Source organism: Nicotiana tomentosiformis, chromosome 2 (genome assembly GCF_000390325.3).
Source record: "Nicotiana tomentosiformis chromosome 2, ASM39032v3, whole genome shotgun sequence".
Lineage (NCBI taxonomy): Eukaryota > Viridiplantae > Streptophyta > Magnoliopsida > Solanales > Solanaceae > Nicotiana > Nicotiana tomentosiformis.
In genome coordinates this window covers 26,113,866-26,136,863 of record NC_090813.1, presented here as the reverse complement: position 1 = coordinate 26,136,863, position 22,998 = coordinate 26,113,866, and the positions used below count along the sequence as shown (strand labels likewise).

The 22,998-nt window shown below is 35.3% G+C and overlaps 1 protein-coding gene across 1 annotated transcript; it reads left to right on the top strand.

Annotated features, from left to right (window-relative positions):
* The first annotated feature begins 14,230 nt into the window (after positions 1-14,230).
* On the top strand, positions 14,231-18,090 carry LOC104102140 (putative disease resistance protein RGA4). Its single transcript, XM_033657652.2, has one exon. It carries the CDS (start codon positions 14,374-14,376, stop codon positions 18,088-18,090), a length of 3,717 nt encoding a protein of 1,238 aa, XP_033513543.1. The 5' UTR covers positions 14,231-14,373.
* Positions 18,091-22,998: the final 4,908 nt, after the last annotated feature.

Sequence of the window (22,998 nt, the reverse complement as noted above, 5' to 3'; positions counted from 1 at the left end):
TAAACAATTAAACTCTCTGAAAAAACAAAACAGAAAGTTAGTAATACTTGTTTAACGAAATAAATTCAGGAAAAACAGTATAGGAATAAATCGAGCCCACTGAATACACAGTGTGTCCTTAAGGAAATTATTCCCCTCAAGTACCCGAGGTGCTGGAATATATCCTCCCAGGATAGAACGATTTAACTCACCGGAGTATTGGTACCAAAATGCCGGTAAACAGCGAGCCACTCGAAGGCTGTAAAACACACTGAAATTTTTGTGCAGAAGAAGAAGAAGAAGCAGCTCAGAAAATTTCGTAAAGAAAGATTCTGGGATTCAAACTCTATTTATAAAATTGCTGGTATTGTTTCTGAAAAGGTTTGCAATCTTTCAGAAATAGCCATGGCTGTTGGAAAAGGGGTGTTTGAAATATTACGGAAAAAATATATTTAAAATAATCCGGGAAAGAAAACGGGCCTGACCGAACCGGGTCGCGGGTTATGGGTTATTCCGGATTGAATTTTTCGTTAATTAATTAAATAATTGAAAGAAATTTTGTCCAAAAAGATTAATCAATCAATCGATCTTTGACCGAATCCGAATCTGAATCCGAATGCTGAATGCCGAAGCCGAACCGAGCAAGCGACGACGACGACGGCGCGAGGCTTGCCTTTTTCTTAACTCTTTAAGAGCTAGAAGAAGAGCAATTATATATATACCCATCAAAAGCTTTTTCTTCCTCCGATATGGGACAATGTCCCTTTCCCAAGGGAAACTCAAATATTTTATTTTTTCTCCATTTCTCATTCACCCTCTTTAAGCTACACAAGCTTAAAATCCCAACAATCCCCCATATGAATGGGGAATGGCTATAAAATAAAGGAATGCACGGACGCGTGTGTGTTTTACATGCAAGAATTAATTGCATCTGGATAAGTAGGTTTCCCTTTGAACTTTCCGTAATGAACTTATATCGGATATACTCGGTCAATCGGTAGATTTGATATCTTTGAACCGTCGAGCTTTGTTGTATACCTAGACAACATAAGTCACACAATCAATCCTTAACCATCTATGGTTCTCACGGTTGTGTTCGTTTCAGCCATGAACACTGCCTGGTTTCATGAGTGCTTAGAGAATAGGCCTTTACTTTCATTCCCCTTGAAGCGACTCACACTTCACATTCACATAGGTGATTTCTAAATGTGTAATCCTATAGACACTATCTGGTCATATCCTGCCAGACTTAGCAAATCATTAAAAACTCTTTAAGCTTTGTTGACTCATCAAAAAGCCTTAATGCTTTACCTCGATTTCTGAACATTGTCTTCATCACGAGAATGGGTTGAGTTATTTGACAATGTTGAACCGTCATTCATAACTTTGTTTGATCTCTTTGAACCTAGCTCGTGGGATCTCCAGTCTGCTAGGTAGAGTTACCGTCATGATGACTTGTCCTAGACCTTAACCCCATTCCCTTTGATGATCTTTCAACTGCCTCTCTAGATAGGCCTTTTGTAAGTGGATCTGACACGTTATCTCTTGACTTTATGTAGTCAATTGTGATAACACCACTAGAGAGTAATTGTCTAACAGTATTGTGTCTCCGTTGTATATGACGAGATTTTTCGTTATACATAATGCTCTCTGCCCTGCCTATTGCCGCTTGACTATTACAATGTATACAAATAGGTGCCAAAGGTTTGGGCCAAAATGGAATATCTTCCAAGAAATTCCGGAGCCATTCAGCTTCTTCACCGGCCTTATCTAAAGCTATGAATTCAGATTCCATTGTAGAACGGGCGATGCACGTTTGTTTGGATGATTTCCAAGACACTGCTCCACCCCCAATTGTGAAAACATATTCACTCGTGGATTTAACTTCAGATGATCCAGTGATCCAATTTGCATCACTATATCCCTCGATCACGGAGGGATATTTGTTATAATGCAAAGCATAATTTTGGGTATGTTTGAGATACCCCAAAACTCGTTTCATTGCCATCCAATGTATGTGATTGGGATTACTTGTAAACCGACTCGGTTTACTAATAGCACATGCTATATCTGGTCGTGTACAATTCATGATATACATCAAACTTCCCAATACTCTTGCATAATCCAGTTGTGAGTCACTTTCACCTTCATTCTTTTGAAGTGCATAACTCACGTCAATTGGAGTCTTGGCAATTTTGAAATCCAAATACTTGAACTTGTCAAGTACCTTTTCAATGTAGTGAGACTGTGATAATGCTAGACCTTGTGGAGTCTTGTGAATTCTGATTCCTAAGATCACATCAGCAACTCCTAAGTCTTTCATATCGAATTTGCTAGCCAACATGCGCTTAGTAGCATTTATATCTGCCATATTTTTGCTCATTATTAACATGTCATCAACATATAAACAAACAATGACTTCATGACCTGGAGTGTTTTTAATGTAAACACATTTGTCGCACTCGTTGATTTTAAACCCACTTGCCAACATTGTTTGGTCAAATTTGGCATGCTATTGTTTGGGTGCTTGTTTAAGTCCATAAAGCGACTTAACAAGTTTGCACACTTTCTTTTCTTTACCAGTTACCACAAAACCCTCAGGTTGTTCCATGTAAATCTCTTCCTCTAATTCTCCATTTAAGAAAGCTGTTTTAATATCCATTTGATGGATTTCAAGACCATACACGGCCGCTAGTGCCACTAACACCCTAATAGATGTTATCCTCGTTACTGGCGAGTAAGTGTCAAAGTAATCAAGGCCTTCCTTTTGTCTATAACCTTTGACAACAAGTCTTGCCTTATATTTGTCAATAGTGCCATCAGCTTTCACTTTCCGTTTAAAGATCCATTTCGAACCTAAAGGCTTATTTCCTGGAGGAAGATCTACCAATTCCCATGTATGGTTATCCAAAATTGATTGAATCTCACTATTGACTGCCTCTTTCCAAAATGCTGAATCAGAAGATGACATAGCTGCTTTAAAAGTTTGAGGCTCATTTTCAAGCAAGAATGTCACAAAATCTGGTCCAAAGGAAGTAGATGTTCTTTGACGTTTGCTACACCTTGGATCTTCTATACTTGGAGTATTTTCCTTTGGTTCTTCCCGAGGTCGTTTAGGTCTTTCACTTAACGACTCACATTCAGTTTTATACGGATAGATGCTTTCAAAGAATTCAGCATTATCTGATTCCATTACCGTATTAACGTGAATTTCAGAATTATCGGATTTATGAACCAAAAACCGACATGCTTTACTTTTTGTAGCCTATCCAATGAAAACGCAATCAACAGTTTTTGGTCCGATTTTAACCCTTTTAGGTAAATGAACTTATACCTTTGCTAGACACCCCCACACTTTGAAATATTTCAAGTTGGGTTTTCTTCCTTTCCATTTTTCATATGGAATAGATTGCGTTTTGCTGTGGGGTACTCTGTTGAGTATTCAGTTAGCTGTAAGGATAGCTTCGCCCCACAAACTCTGCGGTAATCCGGAACTTATTAATAAAGAATTCATCATTTCCTTTAATGTCCGATTTTTCCTTTCCACAATTCCATTGGATTGAGGTATATAAGGTGCAGTAGTTTGATGGATAATTCCATATTCCGAACATATTTCTGTAAATGAAAATTTATATTCTCCACCCCTATCACTTCTAATCATTTTGATCTTTTTATTCAATTGATTCTCCACTTCATTCTTGTATTGCTTAAATATTTTAATTTCTTCATCCTTACTATTAAGTAAATAAATATAACAATATTGAGTGCAGTCGTCAATAAAAGTAATAAAATACTTTTTCCCACCTCGAGATGGTGTCGACTTCATATCACAAATGTCAGTATGAATTAAGTCTGAAGGATTTGAATTCCTTTCAATAGACTTATAAGGATGTTTTACAAACTTAGACTCAATACATATTTGACATTTTGATTTATTACACTCGAATTTAGGCAACACTTCTAAATTAATTAACTCCCTCAAGGTTTTGTAATTGACATGTCCTAAACGAATATGCCATAAATTATTTGACTCCAATAAATAAGAAGAAGCTGCAATTTTATTCATACTGTTAACAACCATTACATTTAGTTTGAAGAGGCCCTCTGTGAGGTAGCCCTTTCCAACATACATTTCATTCTTGCTTACAACAACTTTATCAGAAACAAATACACATTTGAATCCATTATTAACAAGCAAAGAAGTAGAAACTAAATTCTTCCTAATAGTAGGAATATGAAGAACGTTGTTGAGCGTTAACACCTTGCCGGAAGTCATCTTCAGGAATATCTTCCCATAACCTTCAATCTTGGCTATTGCAGTATTTTCCATGGAAAGCTCTTCTTCGGGACCAACAGTAGAGTAAGTCGCAAATGCTTCCTTGATAGCACAAACATGTCGAGTGACTCCAGAGTCAATCCACCACTCCTTCGGATTTCCAGTTAGGTTGCATTCTGAAAGCATTGCACACAGATCATCAATGTCATCATTCTTCTCCACTATGTTGGCATGTCCCTTCTTCTTATACTTTTTTGGGAGACGACAATCAGGGACTTTGTGACCTATTTTTCCACAATTGTAGCAGCTGCCCTTGAATTTCTTTTTGTTCTGCTTCTTAGTCTGTCCAGAAGACCTCTTTCTCTTCTTACTTTTTGGAGCAGTCTCCTCAACGATATTAGCTCCCATAATCGTTGAATTTCCACGAGTATTCTTCTCGGTTGTTTTGTTGTCTTCCTCAATCTTGAGACGAATCACAAGATCTTCCAACTTCATTTCTTTGTGCTTGTGCTTAAGATAGTTCTTGAAATCTCTTCACGAATGAGGCAATTTTTTAATCATTACAGCCACTTGAAATGCTTCATTCACGATCATACCTTCAGCAATAAGGTCATGAAAAATAAGTTGAAGCTCCTGAACTTGGGTTCCAACAGTTTTACTATCTATCATTTTATAGTCAAGAAACTTGGCAACCACGAACTTCTTCAAGCATGCATCTTCAGTCTTGTACTTCTTCTCAAGTGCGTCCCATAATTCTTTCGAAGTATTCATCACACTGTACACATTGTACAAGTCATCCTCTAAAGCGCTTAAGATATAGCCTTTGCAAAGAAAATCTGCCTGCTTCCACGCTTCAACAATCATGAATTTCTCGTTGTCCGGCATGTCCGCAGTAGGCACTGGAGGTTCTTCACTAGTGAATTTATGCATACCAAGTGTGGTAAGCCAGAAGAACACCCTTTGCTGCCATCCTTTGAAGTTGGCTCCGGAAAATTTTCTCGGTTTCTCTGCCGGTGGAACAGCAGTCCGGCTTGACGAGGCTATCATCGTTGCCTCAATAGTCGCAGAAGAATTTCCGTTATCAATTGCCATTTCTCACTATAAACAACAGAAGAGTTCAATTAATGGCAAAATCAGAATAGTAAACAATACTGTTATTAACAAAAACAGTATGTATAATAAATAAAACCGAAGTTTTTATATATGTTTCACAGAAAAACGATAAAGTTTTTATGTTCTTCAAATCGTTTTACGAATTTCAATACTCTGATGAAGTTTTTATATCTTCAAATCAGAATAGTAAAATTCAGAAGGAGTAGAAAACCACACAGGTTTTAATCTCCACAAACAAAATACAGAATATAAAAAAAAATTAATTTCCTTAAGAATTTTATAATTCTGTATTGCTGTAATAAATAATTAAACTCTCTGGAAAAACTAAACAGAAAGTTAGTAATACTTGTTTAACGAAATAAATTCTGGAAAAATAGTATAAAAATAAATAGAGCCCACTGAATACACAGTGTGTCCTTAAGGAAATTATTCCCCTCAAGTACCCGAGGTGTTGGAATATATCCTCTCAGAATAGAACGATTTAACTCACCGGAGTGTTGGTACCAAAATGCCGGTGAACAGCGAGCCACTTGAAGGCTGTAAAACACACTGAAATTTTTGTGCATAAGAAGAAGAAGAAGAAGAAGAAGAAGAAGCTCAGAAAATTTCGTAAAGAAAGATTCTGGGATTCAAACTCTATTTATAGAATTGCTGGCATTGTTTCTGAAAAGGTTTGTAACCTTTCAGAAATAGCCATGGCTGTTGGAAAGAGGGTGTTTGAAATATTGCGGGAAAAATATATTTAAAATAATTCGGGAAAGAAATCGGGCCTGACCGAATCGGGTCACGGGTCATGGGTTATTCCGGATTGAATTTTTCATTAATTATTTAATTAATTAATTAAATAATTGAAAGAAATATTGTCCAAAAAGATTAATCAATCAATCGTTGACCAAATCCGAAGCCGAAGCCGAACCTGAACCGAGCGACGACGACGACGGCGCGAGGCTTGCCTTTTTCTTAACTCTTTAAGAGCTAGAAGAAGAGCAATTATATATATACCCATCAAAAGCCTTTTCTTCCTCCGATATGGGACAATGTCCCTTTCCCATAGAAAACTCAAATATTTTATTTTTCCTCCATTTCTCATTCACCCTCTTTAAGCTACACAAGCTTAAAATCCCAACAAAATATAGTATAGCATAATCTCACATTTTATCTGGGGATTATTATCTTATCCCTTCAAACAAACAACCCCTTAAAATATAGGATTGTAATATTGGCAAATTACTATTTACGCTCCATATTTCTCCAAATTGTGCATTGTATCTTCCTTAATTCACTAGCGACTAGGTAATGAATATAGATGTAAATAGTTATATAGTATTGTCCAAAACCAAAATCTAAGATATACACATTGAATGAAAATGTGAAGTTCTTCCCATTAATGCCTCAATATATTACTCCCTCCGTCCCAATTTATGTGGCGGAGTTTGAATTTCGAGAGTCAAACAAGTTTATATTTGACTGTAATTTTTTTTTATGTCTTTTAGATATTTTGAGTTGTTAATTATTGTGACTTATCATACGTTTAGCTAGTTTTCAAATGTATATATTTTGTTTTAAAAAATTTAAAGATTTTATGTCTCAATTCACCGTCAAAATTAAGAAATTGAATTTTGAAATTCAAGCTCCACCACATAAAGGGACATAGGGAGTATTTTTCAGGTAAAAATCAATATGTGACGCATGAGGTATAAGACTATAAGATAAAAGTTTTAAGCTTTTTTCTTGGTGGTTACCTATTTAAAATGAAATTGGAGAATTTCGAAATTTTCTTGTAAACGTTTATTGTCGTTGGGGGTGGCAATTTGAGCACAAACTCATTCGACCCGTCCGACCCGTCCAAAATTTAATGGGTTGGGCAAGAATTATTTTATTGATGAGCTAAGATGGGCAATGCCAAAGTTGACCCACCATTAAGCCACTAGCCCAAGTTGACCCGTGACACAGCCGAAACATAACCCGTGACTACAACATCCTATTTAACGAGCAAATTCACAATTTCTGCAACTTTTCCTTTGTAAATTGTATCTGTTATAAAATAAAGACTGCAAAGTAAAGACAAGTATAGAGAGAAACTAATATATTGTTCAAACTTCAAACTTCTGTACATAATGAACTGAAAATTCCTCTATTTATAGAAGAAAGGAAGTTGTTGTGTAAGCTGCTACTGCAAGCTGTTGTGTAAGCTGCTTGTAAGCTGTTGTGTAATCTGCTTGTAAGCTGCTACTCTAAGCTGTTGTGTAAGCTGCTACTGTACCAGATATAGATAATCTTCTACTATGGGTAATATTTATCCATAACGGAGTACCGAAAGTATAAGCTTCTTCAGGAGGCTTATTTCCAATAGACTACTAAATAGATAAACATATTTACGGTGGAGTCTTATATGGATAAACTTCTTCAGGAAGCTTATTTACAACGGAGTACTCAATGAATATCCATAATATAATATATTTATAACACCCCCTTGGATATTCATTAAAAGATAATGTGCCTCATTAAAATATTACTAGAAAAATATCCTGTGGAAAAAAATCCTAATGAAGGAAAAAGAGTACACATATTTAGTAATACGCATTGCTAGCTGCCTCATTAAAAACCTTATAAGGAAAACCATGTGAAAAAAAAACCTTAGTAAGGAAAAAAGAGTACATCGCATATTTTACTCCCCTCTGATGAAAACCTTGTTTCAAATATTTTAGTCTCCGCATTCCAATCTTGTATACCATCTTCTCAAAAGTTGAAGTTGGTAAAGATTTTATGAATAAATCTGTCAGATTGTCACTAGAACGGATTTGTTGTACATCAATGCCACCATTTTTCTGAAGATCGTGTGTGTAAAATAATTTTGGTGAAATGTGTTTCGTTCTATCTCCTTTTATAAATCCTCTCCTCAATTGAACTATGCATGCAGCATTGTCTTCGTATAAATTTGTGAGTTTTTCTCACATTCCAAATCACATTTTTCTCGAATAAAATGAATCATTGATCTCAACCATACGCATTTCCTACTTGCTTCATGAATAGCTATTATTTCAGCATGATTTGAAGAAGTAACAAGAATAGATTGCTTTGTGGAGCGCCATGATATGATAGTACCTCCACATGTAAACATTTACCCGATTTGAGATCTAGCTTTATGGGGATCAGATAAATAACCTGCATCTGCATAACCAACAAGATCTGCACTATCTTTCTTAGCATAAAACAAAACCATATCAAGAGTTCCCTTTAAATATCGCAATGTATGCTTAATCCCGTTACAATGTCTCCGTGTAGGAGAAGAACTATATCTTGATAGTAAATTAATAGAAAATGCTATGTCAGGCCTTGTAGCATTAGCAAGATACATTAGTGCACCAATTGCACTGAGATAGGGTACTTTGGGACCAAGGAGTTCATCATCCTCTTCTGAATGTCGGAACAAATCTTTATTCACTTCAAGTGATCGAACAACCATTGCTGTACTCAATGGGTGCGCTTTGTCCATGTAAAAGCGTTTTAAGACCATTTCTGTATAGGCAGATTGATGGATAAAGATCCCGTCTGCTAAATGTTCAATTTGCAGACCAAGATAAAGTTTTGTCTTTCCAAGATCTTTCATCTCAAATTCTTTCTTAAGATATTCAATTGCCTTTTGGAGCTCTTCTGGAGTTCCAACAAGATTTATGTCATCCACATAAACAACACGTATAACAAATTCGGATGCCATTTTCTTTATAAAAATACATGAACAAATAACAACATTTATGTAACTCTCTTTCAGCAAATATTCACTGAGGCGATTATACCACATGTGCCCAGATTGTTTTAAACCGTACAAAGATCTTTGTAATCTGATTGAGTACATTTCCCAAGATTTTGAATATGCTTCAGGCATTTTAAATCCTTTAGGGATTTTCATGTAAATTTCATTATCAAGTGACACGTACAGATAAACTGTAACCAAATCCATTAGATGTATTTCAAGCCTTTCACGTAAGGCTAAACTGATGAGATATCGAAATGTTATGGCATCCATAACAGGTGAATATGTTTCTTCATAATCGACTCCATGTCGTTGTGAGAATCCTTGTGCAACAAGGCGAGCCTTGTATCTTTCAACTTCATTTTTATCATTCCTTTTTCGCACAAAAACCCATTTATGACCAACTGGCTTTATACCAGCAGATGTTTGGACTACTGGTCCAAAGACCTCTCTTTTAGAAAGTGACTTTAATTCCGATTGAATTGACTCTTGCCATTTTGGCCAATTAGATCTTTGCCGACATTCTTCGACAGATAGGGGTTCAAAATCCTCACTATTTGCATAATGTTAAGTGCAACACTATAAGCAGAAATATTATCCACCACTATTTCAGATCGATTTAAATTAATTCCATCACCAGTAGAACTTATTAAAAGTTCCTCGCTCACTTGAGTCTCGGGTTCAGTGATTTCTTCAGGAATCTCAGAACTAATCAGATCTTGGGTCTCTTCAAGAGATCCTTTTGTAGTATCGTTTTGATCATTTGTCGATTTTCTTTTTCGAGGATTTCGATCCTTAGAACCCAAAGGCCTACCACGCTTCAGGCGTGCTTTAAGTTCACTAGTTCTTATGCTAGTAGATAGTCCTGCTGGGACATCAATTCGTATAGGCACATTCTCTGCAGGGTATGTGACTTGGTTATCTTTTTAAATCAATAAACGCGTCTGACATTTGATTTGCTATATTTTGTAAATGGATGATCTTCTGGACCTCCTGATTACATATAGGGGTACGTGGATCAAAATGAGATAATGATGAAATATTTCACACAATTTCTCTTTTGATTTCCTTTTTTTCTCCCCCTAATTGTGGGAAATTTGTTTCATCAAACCGACAATCTGCAAATCGGGCAGTAAATAAATCTCCCGTCAATGATTCAAGATAGCGAATAATAGAGGGTGATTCAAACCCAACATATATTCCTAACCTTCTCTGCGGGCCCATCTTACTGCGATGTGGTGGTTCTACTGGCACATATACAACACGTCCAAAAATTCGTAGATGGGCAATATTTGATTCATGACCAAAAACTAATTGTGACGGAGAATATTTATTATAATGTGTCGGTCTGAGACGGATAAATGATGCTGCATGCAAGATAGCATGGCCCCAAACAGTAGTGGGTAATTTTATTTTCATATGTATTGGTCTTGCTATCAATTGCAGGCGTTTAATCAATGACTCTGCAAGGCCATTTTGAGTATGAACATAAGCTACAGGATATTCAAAATTTATCCCAACTGATAGACAATAATCATCAAAAGCTTGAGATGAGAATTCTCCAGCATTATCAAGGCAAATAGCCTTTATAGGATAATCTGGGAATTGTGCCCTTAATCGAATTATTTGGGCTAATAACTTTGCAAATGCTAGGTTGCGAGATGATAGTAAGCACACATGAGACCATCTTGAAGATGCATCTATTAGGACCATAAAATATCTAAACAACCCACTTGGTGGGTGAATAGGTCCACATATATCTCCATGTATACGTTCTAAAAAGGCAGGGGATTCAATGCCAACCTTCATTGGTGATGGTCTAGTGATCATTTTGCCTTGATAACAAGAATCACAAGAAAATTCATTATTTGTAAGAATCTTCAAGTTCTTTAATGGATGCCCAATCGAATTTTCAATAATTCGTCTCATCATTATTGATCCAGGATGGCCCAAACGGCCATGCCAAAGCACAAAAATATTTGAATTAGTAAACTTCTGGTTATGATAGAGTGTGCTTCAACTGTACTAATCTTTGAATAGTATAAGCTATAAGATAAAGTTGGTAACTTTTCTACAATGCATTTCTGGCCAAAAATATTCTTTGTAATACAAAGATATTCCATGTTCATTTTATTTATTGTCTCAACATGATACCCATTTCGGCGGATATCTATAAAACTCAATAAGTTTCTTCGGGACTTGGAGGAGAATAATGCATTGTCTATTATAAGTTTTGTTCCCTTAGACAGAAATACAGTAGCTCTTCCGGGGCCTTCAATCAAACTTATATTACCAGAAATTGTAGAAACATTTGATTTTTCTTATGCAAATAAGAAAAATATTTCTGATCTTTGAATATGGCATGAGTTGTTCCACTATCAATTACACAAATATCTTCATGATTGGTCTTTGATCCAAACATAATTTGAGGATTATCCATATTCTTCAAAATGACATAAACAAAATAAATATGATAGTAAACATCATTATCAAAGCATAACTTTTATTTATGTGCAACAATTACATAACCATACCATCTACTACAAACAACAAAAATTAAAATATTTACATCTCTACAGATTAATCACCGATCACATGACTTGTTTCTCCTTCCGGGAATGCAAAGTAATCAGCTACATCCAAATGCATGAAGTCTAAATTATCTTCAGAAATAAAATTTGCTTCAGTATTTTTCTCTGTCTTCTTCAGGGAGGCTTGATAAAGCTCAACCAGGTGCTTTGGCGTACGACAGGTACGTGACCAATGCCCTTTTTCTCCACATCTATAGCATGCATTTTCTGGATTTGCTGCTTGCACCGCTTTATGCTTTTGTTCCTTCCTTTTCCACTGTTGGTGGTGAGGAGGGTTCTTTGGTGCATTATTATTACCATGATTAGAGTTTCTACCCCGATCACGGCCATGACCATGACTGGGGCCACGTCCTCTTCCACGCTTAGCTTGGTGAAATTTCGTTTCATTCACTTCAGGGAATGGACAAGAACCAGTAGGTCGGTTTTCATGGTTTTTCATTAATAGCCCATTATATTGCTCGGCTACAAGAAGATGTGAGATAAGTTCAGAATACTTTTTGAATCCCATCTCTCGATATTGCTGCTGCAGGAGCATATTCGAGGCATGAAAAGTGGTGAAAGTTTTCTCCAACATATCATGATCAGTAATATTTTCACCACATAGTTTCAATTGAGAAATAATTCTGAACATAGCAGAATTATACTCACTGATAGATTTAAAATCTTGTGGCCTTAGATGAGTCCAATCATAACGTGCTTGTGAAAAAACGACCATCTTCAGGTGGTCATATCTATCTTTCAAATTATTCCACAGTATGACTGGATCTTTAATAGTGAGATATTCCATTTTCAGGCCTTCATCAAGGTGATGTTGTAGGAATATCATTGCTTTGGCACGGTCTTGGTTTGATGCTTGATTTTTGTCCATGATGGTGTGTGCCAGACCCATCGCATCAAGATGAATTTCAGCTGCTGTGTAAGTTGCTACTGCAAGCTACTGTGTAAGCTGCTTGTAAGCTGCTGTGTAAGCTGCTACTCTAAGCTGCTGTGTAAGCTGCTACTGTACCAGATATAGATAATCTTCTACCATGGGTAATATTTATCCATAACGGAGTACCGAAAGGATAAGCTTCTTCAAGAGGCTTATTTCCAATAGAGTATTAAATAGATAAACATATTTACGGCGGAGTCTCATATGAATAAGCTTCTTCAGGAAGCTTATTTACAACGGATTACTAAATGAACATCCATAATATAATATATTTATAACAGTATCACATATTCTTTAAAAGTAATAATTGTTGAATGAAGCAATCAAGTATTCTAAAAGACAACAGTAATATGAAATAGTAAAGCGTAAAAGAACAAAACTTTGAGTAAAGGTCTAACAACTCGTCTATAACTTTTTCTTTTAGTTTTGGTCAGGTTTGTTTCCCAATTCATCTTTCTTTTTCTTTTTCTCGATTTGCATTTCATCCTTTTCCTTTTGTCTTTTTTTATGTTTTGAGTAGGTGGTTTTGGTTATAAATTTTTTATTCGGGAACGGATGAGTAAAGTGTTACTCCATCCGTTCACTTTAAGTTGTCCACTTTTGCCTTTATACTTCCTTTAAAAATAAATAAATGAAGTATGAATTTTACAATTTTATTTATAGTAATGATAGCATTTCCAAAAGTCTTGAAAAATAATTTGGGGATGAGTAGTTAATGATAAGGGTAAAACAGGAAAAAAATTATCTTTATCTTGATTTAGTATAATGGACAAGTAAAAGTGAAAATATAATTTTAATATAGTGGACAAGTAAAAATGAACGGAGTGAGTATGATTTTTCAAACAACTATTAAGTAGTATCAGTAAACTTTTGTTTTTCTTTCCTTTTACTAATAGCCATTAAAAATAAAATTTATACATTCGAAAAATTGAACAAAATTTTGAACATAAAATGACAAAGAAAACTAGAGTTGTTATATATTCCCTAGTTTCAAATTAGATGAAGTGCTTTTCTTTTTAGTCTATTCCAAAATAAATAATATATTTCTAAATTTGAAAATAACTCAACTTTAAACTGTTTATTTTACTCATTTTATCCTTAATGAGAAACTTTTATAACCACACAAATATCATGGCCCCACAAAACTTTTACCCCTTAAATTTTTAAGATCACAAGTTTAAAAAGTATTTAATATTTGATGATACTCCATGGTACAAAAAAGTACACAGCACATGTACATATTACATAATATATATACGTATTACATGAACAACTAATAACCAAAAATATAAGTTCTTATTAATTCTACTTCACCATCATTCTGGGTCTCTCTCTAAATAAATAAAATGTACTGAGACGTCGCAGAAATTTAGGTTTTGAATTTTTAAATGATGGGTTTAACGGGTTATGGTTAATAAGTTTTTTTAAATAATTATTTTATTAATTTGGTGGCTTTCCGTTAGGTGAAGAGTATTTTTAAAAAGTTTGGTTAACGGTAAGGATAGATATGTCCCGATAGTAGAAGGGATGGTACCTATAAACAATATACTAAATAGTTATATTTGCCCCTTTTCCCTTTATAAAAATACTGTTTGAATTATTGTCTATGAATTATATTGGAGTATCTTTATTTGAGTGGTTTACAAGCAACTAGCAAAGCAGACTTCAGAATAACTTTGTGAAGAATTTGGTGTAGAGGAAGAAAACTTTGTGAAAGACCAAAGCAACAATGACGGATCCTGTAATTGGTGCTACTGTTCAAGTTTTTCTTGAGAAGCTGCTTTCTCTCACTATTGAGGAAGTCAAAAGTTTAAGGAACTGCAAGAAAGATCTCAAAATGCTGAAAAAAACTGTAACGATGATACAAGCTTTCATTCATGATGCTGAAAGAAGACAAGTTGAGGATCAGTCTGTGGAAGAATGGCTCAAGATGCTTGAGAAAGTTGCTGAAGATGCTGAAAATGTGTTTGACGAATTCAGATATGAATCTCTCAAAGCAGAAGTTATGAAGATCCCGAACAAACCGATGAAACATGTCCGTAACTTCGTTTCTAATACAGTTTTAAAGTTTAAAATGTCTCGAAAAATCAACAACGTCAATGAAGAGTTGAGTGCTATCAATAAGTTAGCCAAAGACCTCGGTCTCCAAACCCCAAGAGGTCCTTCCCGGCAAATATTACCAGTTCGAGAAACAGATTCTGTGGTAGTTGCTTCTGAAGTTGTTGGTAGAGACAAGGATGTTGCTGAAATAAAGGAGAAGATGTTGAACATGAGTGAGGATGTTGTTCTGTGCACCATTCCCATAGTCGGTATGGGAGGCTCAGGGAAAACAACTGTCGCTAAGATAATTTTCAATGATGAACAGATCAAGCAACATTTTGAAAAGAGAGTTTGGTTGTGTCTACCTGAAATGTTAGAAACTAAGAGCTTTCTTGAATTGATGCTCGAATCATTGACAGAAAGGAAACTTGAGGTCCGAAGCAGGGATATAATAGTCAAGAAGCTACAAGATGAATTGGGAGGGAAGAAGTATTTGCTTGTCCTGGATGATTTGTGGCATGTCGACCCTACATTGTGGCATGAGTTTGAGGACACTCTGAGAGGAATAAATACATTCAGAGGAAACTGCATTCTTGTGACTACTCGTAGGGATCAGGTGGCATCCTCAGTAGCAGCAGATCCTCATAAGTTGAAAAATTTAACAAATGATCATTGTTGGTCCATTTTTAAACAAAGAGCATTTGTTGATGGGATGGTTCCTGAGGAATTAGTGAGCATGGGCAACAGGATTGTTGAAATGTGTAAAGGTCTACCATTGGCAGCAAGTGTGTTGGGAGGCCTCTTACGCAACAAAGAAAAACATGAATGGCAGGCAATTCTTGAGGGCAATCCCCTTGTTGCAGGTGAAGATGATAGTGGGGAAAGTAGCTTGAAGAAAATACTAAAACTCAGCTATTTTTATCTACCATCTCCGCATCTGAAAAAGTGTTTTGCCTACTTTGCAATGTTTCCAAAAGATTTTGAGTTTGAAAAGGACCAACTAATCCAATTCTGGATGGCAGAAGGATATCTTCATCCATGTCAAAAGACCACTGTGATGGAAGACGTTGGTAACAAGTTTTTTGAACTTTTGTTGGAAAATTCCTTGCTGCAAGATGTTAAGCTAGATGAGCACAACAATATAACACACTGTAAGATGCATGATCTTGTGCATGATTTGGCTGAAGATATTTTAAAATCTAAACTATTTGATGGTGGAGATAATCTTTCTCAAGTTCGATACTTTGGATGGAACTCACCAAGAGATCAAATAGAGAAGATTAATGAGCCTGGACGTTTATGCACGTTGTTCTGGAAAAGCAGTGATATGTCTGAAGATATGCTATTGAGCTTTCAGTTCTTGAGAGTTTTAAATTTGTCCCAGTCAGGCATCAAGGAGTTGTCAGCCTCAATCGGCAAGCTAATATACTTGAGATATCTTGATCTCTCTAGGACTAGTATCGACGCCTTACCCAACTCCATTTGCAAGCTCTACAATTTGCAAACACTTAGAGTCAATTACTGCAATGGCCTCAAGGGGTTTCCAGATGAGATGGAACACATGATAAGTTTGCGACACATATATTACGACTCTCATTGTCAGATACTTAACATGGGGAAATTGACTTGTCTTCAAACGCTACAGCATTTCAACGTGGGTGTAGAGAAAGGTCGTCGAATAGAAGAATTAGGTCATTTGAAAAACCTTAGAGATAAATTGACGATCAAGGGTCTGCAATTGGTCCGTAATAAAGAAGAAGCTGGAAGAGCATACCTACAGAAGAAACCAAATATCTACAAGTTGGCATATTTATGGTCTCATCGTGAACCAGAAGGATGTGAAAACAATGATGAGTATGTTTTGGATGGTCTTCAACCGCATCCTAACTTGAAAACCTTTGAAGTGAGGAGCTATTTGGGAAGTAGATTTCCTTCATGGTTCAATGAAGAATTTCTACCAAATTTGGTCAAGTTGAAATTAAGTGATTGCAAAAAGTGCAAAGAAATTCCATCGCTTGGCCAACTTAAATTCCTTCGGCATCTCGAGCTGGCAGAGTTCGATCAGCTGGAATGCATTGGGCCTACATTTTATGGTGTTGAGGTTAACAATAATGGATCGAGCAGCAATAACGCCAATATCCAAGTGTTCCCGTTACTCAAAGAACTGGTATTGTATTATATGCATAGCCTCATTGAGTGGAAGGGAGTGGAATTGATGCCAACAAGAGATGGTGGTAGAGACGGAGTTAGAGTAAGAATGTTTCCTGCGCTTGAGAAGTTGAGCATTAGCAACTGTCAGCGGTTAAAAAGTACTCCAAATCAATTTGAAATCCTACGTGAATTAAGCATTCACGGAGTTGACAGTGAAATGCCATTGTTGAACTTGTGCAGCAACTTGACATCTCTCGTAAAGCTTGCTGTCGGTGATGTGAAAGAGCTCACTTGTCTTCCAGATGAGATGTTACACAACAACAGTTTTTCTCTTCAGCATCTATCTGTCTCAAGTTGCGAAAAGTTTCGTGAATTGCCACAAAGTTTGTACAATCTCCATTCTCTTAAGAGCTTAGAGATTGGTGAGTGCACCAATTTCAGCTCCGTTCCTGTTCCCAGTGGAGAGAATCATTTGACTTCCCTCCAAAGTCTTATATTTTACAGTTGTGATAGATTGACCAGTTTACCAAGTGGAATGCTAGAGCATTGTCGGTCTCTGGAATTTTTGCGGGTCAACGACTGTGGCGACTTAGTTTCCTTGCCTTTGCGGGAAATGCCTTTACTTTCATATTTTAATATATTAGAATGTCCCAAATTGAATAGTGTATCCGCAGGGGGGCTTCACCATCTCACTAGGTTAAGGAAATTGGTAATTGGTCCTTGCTCAGATTTCGAGGCATTCCAATTGATGTTTAACGGCATTCAGCGCCTATCGTCCCTTCGTACATTGACAGTGTACGGACGTGTGAACTGGGTTTCTCTGCCCTATCAGCTTATGCAACTCTCTGCCCTAACAAGGATGGTAATATTTAATTTTGGAATCGAGTCCCTTCCTCAGAACCTTGACAACCTTACTTCTCTTGAAAGTTTAGCGTTTCACAGCTGCGAACGGCTACAACATGTCGACTTCTCAGGTGTCATGCCCAAATTACGGGGACTGGAGATCATTAATTGTCCATTGTTAGAAGCTCTGTCGGGTCGGCTCGTCAACCTTGTTTCTTTGGAAGCGTTATATTTATCAGACTGCAAAAAACTACAGCATCTGCCATCCGGAGATGATATGCAACGCCTCACCAAATTACGGCGCCTGGAAATTTATGCATGCCCACAATTACAAGAAAGTTGCACCAATCGGAGTGGCCCAAACTCCCAGTGGTCCAAGATTTCCCATATTCCAGAAATTTACATGGGGTAAAGAATTCAGAACTTAAGTAAGTCTCTATTTCACTTTCAGTTTCTGAGTCAATTTGTTTTCTTCTCTCCTCCATTCACCTTTAGTTTTTCCAAACTTTTCAATCCCCAAACTAATACACGAAAATTGTCTTTAGTTAGAGGACCATTTAGAACTTACGTAAGTTTATGTTTTTCTTTCTGTTTCTGAGTCAATTTTTTTTGTTTCTTCTTTTTCAATTGTTCCTCTCACCATTCTCCTTCGCTCTTTTATTGTTTTCCAAACTATTCATTCCCCAAACCGATACTACATGTTTACTATATTACTGAAGAATTCCAGAATTTTTTTTATATTAGTTTAATCCTTTTTCTTGCAATTATTTGACATCAAGAAAAATGCAAAAGTTATTAGTGAATTGCATTTGTGCTTTCCTTTCAGCATTTTGCTCTCTCACTTGAAACCAATTGTTGTTGTTCTAACTCTTTCATCAAACCAGGAATGTCTACATTCTCAGACCAGTGTTACATTAATTCAATCCTTTTTCTTCCTTATCAATGTTTTTAAAAAAAAAAGAAATCAATCATTTTTCTTGTAATTAGTTGACATTAAGCAAAATGCAAAATTATCAGTGAATTGGATCTGTGCTTTCCCTTCAGTTTTCTTCCTCTTGAAACTGTTGAACCGGTTCGAACCAATTGTTGTTCTTCAAATTCTTCATCAAACAAAGAATATTTATATTTCTTTAAAGTTGTGGTTAAATTTAATTATGAAAATTTATGTTCTTTCTCATAGGTGACTAGATCAAATATCATGCTACAAGTTACAGAATCTGTGGTGAGTTGTCTAATTATTTGGTAAATATTACAGAATCTCTCAAATGAAAGGAACAATCTCGTCTCTTGATGAATATGTCCTCATGTGATACTTCAACTGCTTGTTGCAAAATAAAAACCTCCTTTTGTTTTTGGCTAGTTGGTCTTCTTTTCTATCTTTTCTCTTTTCTTTTAGGCAACTGCTTTTATTCCTTGTAATAGGAAATTAGCTTGTTTTTTAAGTTATTTTATGCACAGATAATTCGTGTAGCATTTTATAGCTTATAAATGAGTATTGGCATTTGGACCAGATAAATTATTTACTTTTTCAGTTTATCATTTGATGATTTCCGATAATATGACCCTCCCTGTTTACTAAGGATCCTTTCATTTTTCTTTGCCCGAGCTTCAGTCCATACAATTACATAGATGATAGGGGTGTTTATTGCATTCTCACAATATTTGAACTTCACCTATTTTCCTCATTTCTTTTGTTGTATTAATGTCTGACCCTCCTCTCTCCCAACCTGTACAAAAGAAGAATCTCAGTATTTAGTCTATCTGTTCAGGTGCTATGGTGAAGATAATAAAGGATATGGGTGGTTGGAGGTTAATTTCACTGATGGTCATTTAACTATTTTTCAATTTCACTAAAGTCATTCAACTATTTTTTGTCACTTAAAAATAACTAAACTTTATCATTGTCACTTAAGCAGACAAGAATAATAAGGCTAATAAGAATCTATTTTCACAAACTACCATTCCATTAATTTCAAAATGTTTCTTATTAAGCAACACTAGCATACAAATAACATGCTTAGTAAGCAACACATGCAATTAAAGTGCATAATAAAAATTGTCAATAGACATGCAATTACAGACAGAAGATGTTGGGATATAGAACATTTTAGCTTCAGTAGAGTTATAAAATGACCCAGATAGGGCATACAAACAAAATAAGAATTTTCTAGCATAGATTATTTTAGTATAGAATAATTATGAATGTGCATTATGAAATAGAAAAGACAAAAACTTTGTAGTATAGGATAATCATTTTAAACTAATGTGAAGTTTTATTTATTTATTTTTTTTTTGGAAAAGGATTTTGGGTCAAATCATATTAAGGGAGACATGGATCTAAAGTGGGTATTACCTATTTAAACTTATGTGACATTTATTTTTGGATTTTTCTTATTAAATTTTATGCCATGTCATATTTATGGTAGAGGTTTGAGGGAAAATGATTTTTAAGTGACAATGATAAAGTTTTGTTACTTTTAAGTGACAAAAAATAGTTGAATGACTTTAGTGAAATTGGAAGATAGTTCAATGACCATCAGTGAAATTAACCCGGGTGGTTGGTGCCTACTACTACTAATTAGTTTAGTAGAAAAATAATATTTTTTTATTATTTTGGACCCACCCCACACTTAAACCTTTGTTCGTTCTCGAACAAACCACAACTATAATAGATGAAACAAAATTAAGCTCCTACTATTCAAAGCACACTATCCTTATGTCCATGGTTGATAGCAACAACTAAACTTTAGCATATGCAATCTCTTATACTTCTCTTTATTTATGCCATTCTTTAGAAATATTCACTACAAAGACAACTAGCTTATAACAATCCTAACCTCCAAAACTGACTTAATGTCACAATGCTCTCATGGCTTGAACACTCAACGTCGTAGAGAAGTCTAATAATGTTACTTATCCCTCATGAAACTATGTGCCTTCACAACAAGAACAAAAGAGTAAGTTGAATCCACACATTCAAATCAAATTCTCAGATATATTTTAAGGACTCATATATATATATATATATATATATATATATATATATATATATATATATATATATATATATATATATATATATATATATATCGCTCACTCTCACAAAAGAAGTCACATGCATGCAATTAGTACCATATGTTTGCCCTTAATGTAAATCTCTACTAATATAAGCTCACTCGGTCTAAAATTAATTAGGACTTTTTCATGATTATAATGTGGGCTAAGAGACGGGAAGGATATATTTAGGAATAATGGCTATTCCTCCTAAGAACTTTAACACATCACATAATCAACTGTAGGCACAAATTCTTCAATCCAAATTTTAATTTCACAACTAAAATTATCCCTAACAACGTTCCCTCTTTCTTTAGGCGCTACTTTAATTCATACCCACTAGCAGGAACAATATGTCAACTTATTCATCTATATTTTTTCTTCTTTTTTTTTTTCCAGATTTTTTTCCTTTACAATTTTCGATAATGGTGTATTCTTTTACAAAACAAGTGCACATTTTTTCCTTTCATTGGTTCCACTCGAAAGCCACCCAAATTTTCTTCTTACTTCTTTTAGCGCTCATTTTACAATTAAAGTGCTTTAAGAGGTAAAAGAATCAAACCAATATCAATTAAGAACAAACGAGAATATGCTTGTAACGTGGGTGCCAAATAAAAGTCTATAGGCTCAAAATGGTTAACTAGGGAGAGATTTTATTTGTGATATGGATTAAGCTCAAAAAGAACAAAGACAACCTAAAATTATTTTTTAAACCGGGCATTGCCTAAAATTTCGCTTCGACTCATATACCGGGCAAGTTCTAGAGACATGGACTACACAAAAATCTCACTTCACACATGGCACATGACTCACTAAGGACGGTCTCATTCCGACTCTCAAACTAATACAAGTATTCACAGAGCCACAAGATATTAAGCATTAAGCACAAAGTGAACACAAGTCAAGAAAATGAGACATAGGCGTCACAAAACATGCTATCCAATTTATAAAGACATCATGATCAATTTTCAAACATAGGGAAGATACTACACATACCAAAACCTAATATGCTACTATCAAACAAGTCAAGGGCGCATAGGAATCTCATCTTTCCTCCATTTTTTCCTAAGACCTACTCTAAAAAAAATAAAAGAAAAGAAAAAACTATTACCCGGTTCAAACTACATCCCATGAAAAAAACCCGAGGCACAAAGAAAAATCACGATAGATTATTACAACCTAAAGAAAACTAAAAGACATATTTTTGAATTTTTGTTTAGACTTTAATCCCTCAAGAAAACTGTCTAGGAGATCCATCGTCGGAAAAAGTTCAATTTTTTTAAATTTATTTTTTTCGATTTTTCTTTATTTAAGCTACTAAAATACTACACAACTATGAAAATAAAAAATAAGAAGCTAAAATCAAAATAAGAAGTTAACATTTTTACTAACATACTACTACTAATTATCTAGAGAAATTCTTCCACCCCATATTTAAAGGAGTGCAGTGTCTTCAATGCACAAATAAAGCAAAACAATAACAAGGGTTGACAAGAAACTCCCTGAAAGGCCAAAGGCCGGAGCAACAACAACTCACGGGGTGCTCAGACTTTTTCAAAGGATAGTACTTTGTGCGGGTACCTCACACTTAGTTCTCACCATCTATCTCGTTTTTGCACTATTCCAATGGCATTGCGGGTACTTCCTATGCTCATAATCCTAAAAAAAAAAAGTACTAAAAAAATAATATAATAAAAACAAAATCAACAAAAATAAAAGAAAGCAGTAAAGTTGAGTTGCCTCCCAACAAGCGCCTAATTTAAGGTTGCGGCACGATGTGAACCACTTTTTCCTCCACATTGAACCAGTATGCGGCTATGCTCTAGTGGTGGGGCTACAAAAATAACCGGGCCAAGTAATAAATTTTTCACTCTGCACTTCTTTGCCTTTAGATGGAGAATGTAATTTTTGTTTTTTGGCACAACAAATTCAAGAATATAGGCAGTCTCATCCTCACCCTTTGACTCCCTCATAGGCTCAGATGACTCGATTATTATCTTACTATCTAAACATATTCTGGAAAAATGATTGGAATGGTGTCTAATGCGCCCTAACTCATGAATTGTACTACCATTTACATTCTCATATTTACATATACTAGAGTCTGCAAAAGTTATGTTATCTACTCTCTCACATGACTCTAGAGCACCCTTCTCAATATTGGTACCATCACGGGAAATATGGTCTAATGATTGGTATTTTCGTTTTAACTCCTCAATTTGGTCTAGAAGATTCTTTTCAGCTTCACACAAATCATCATTAAATT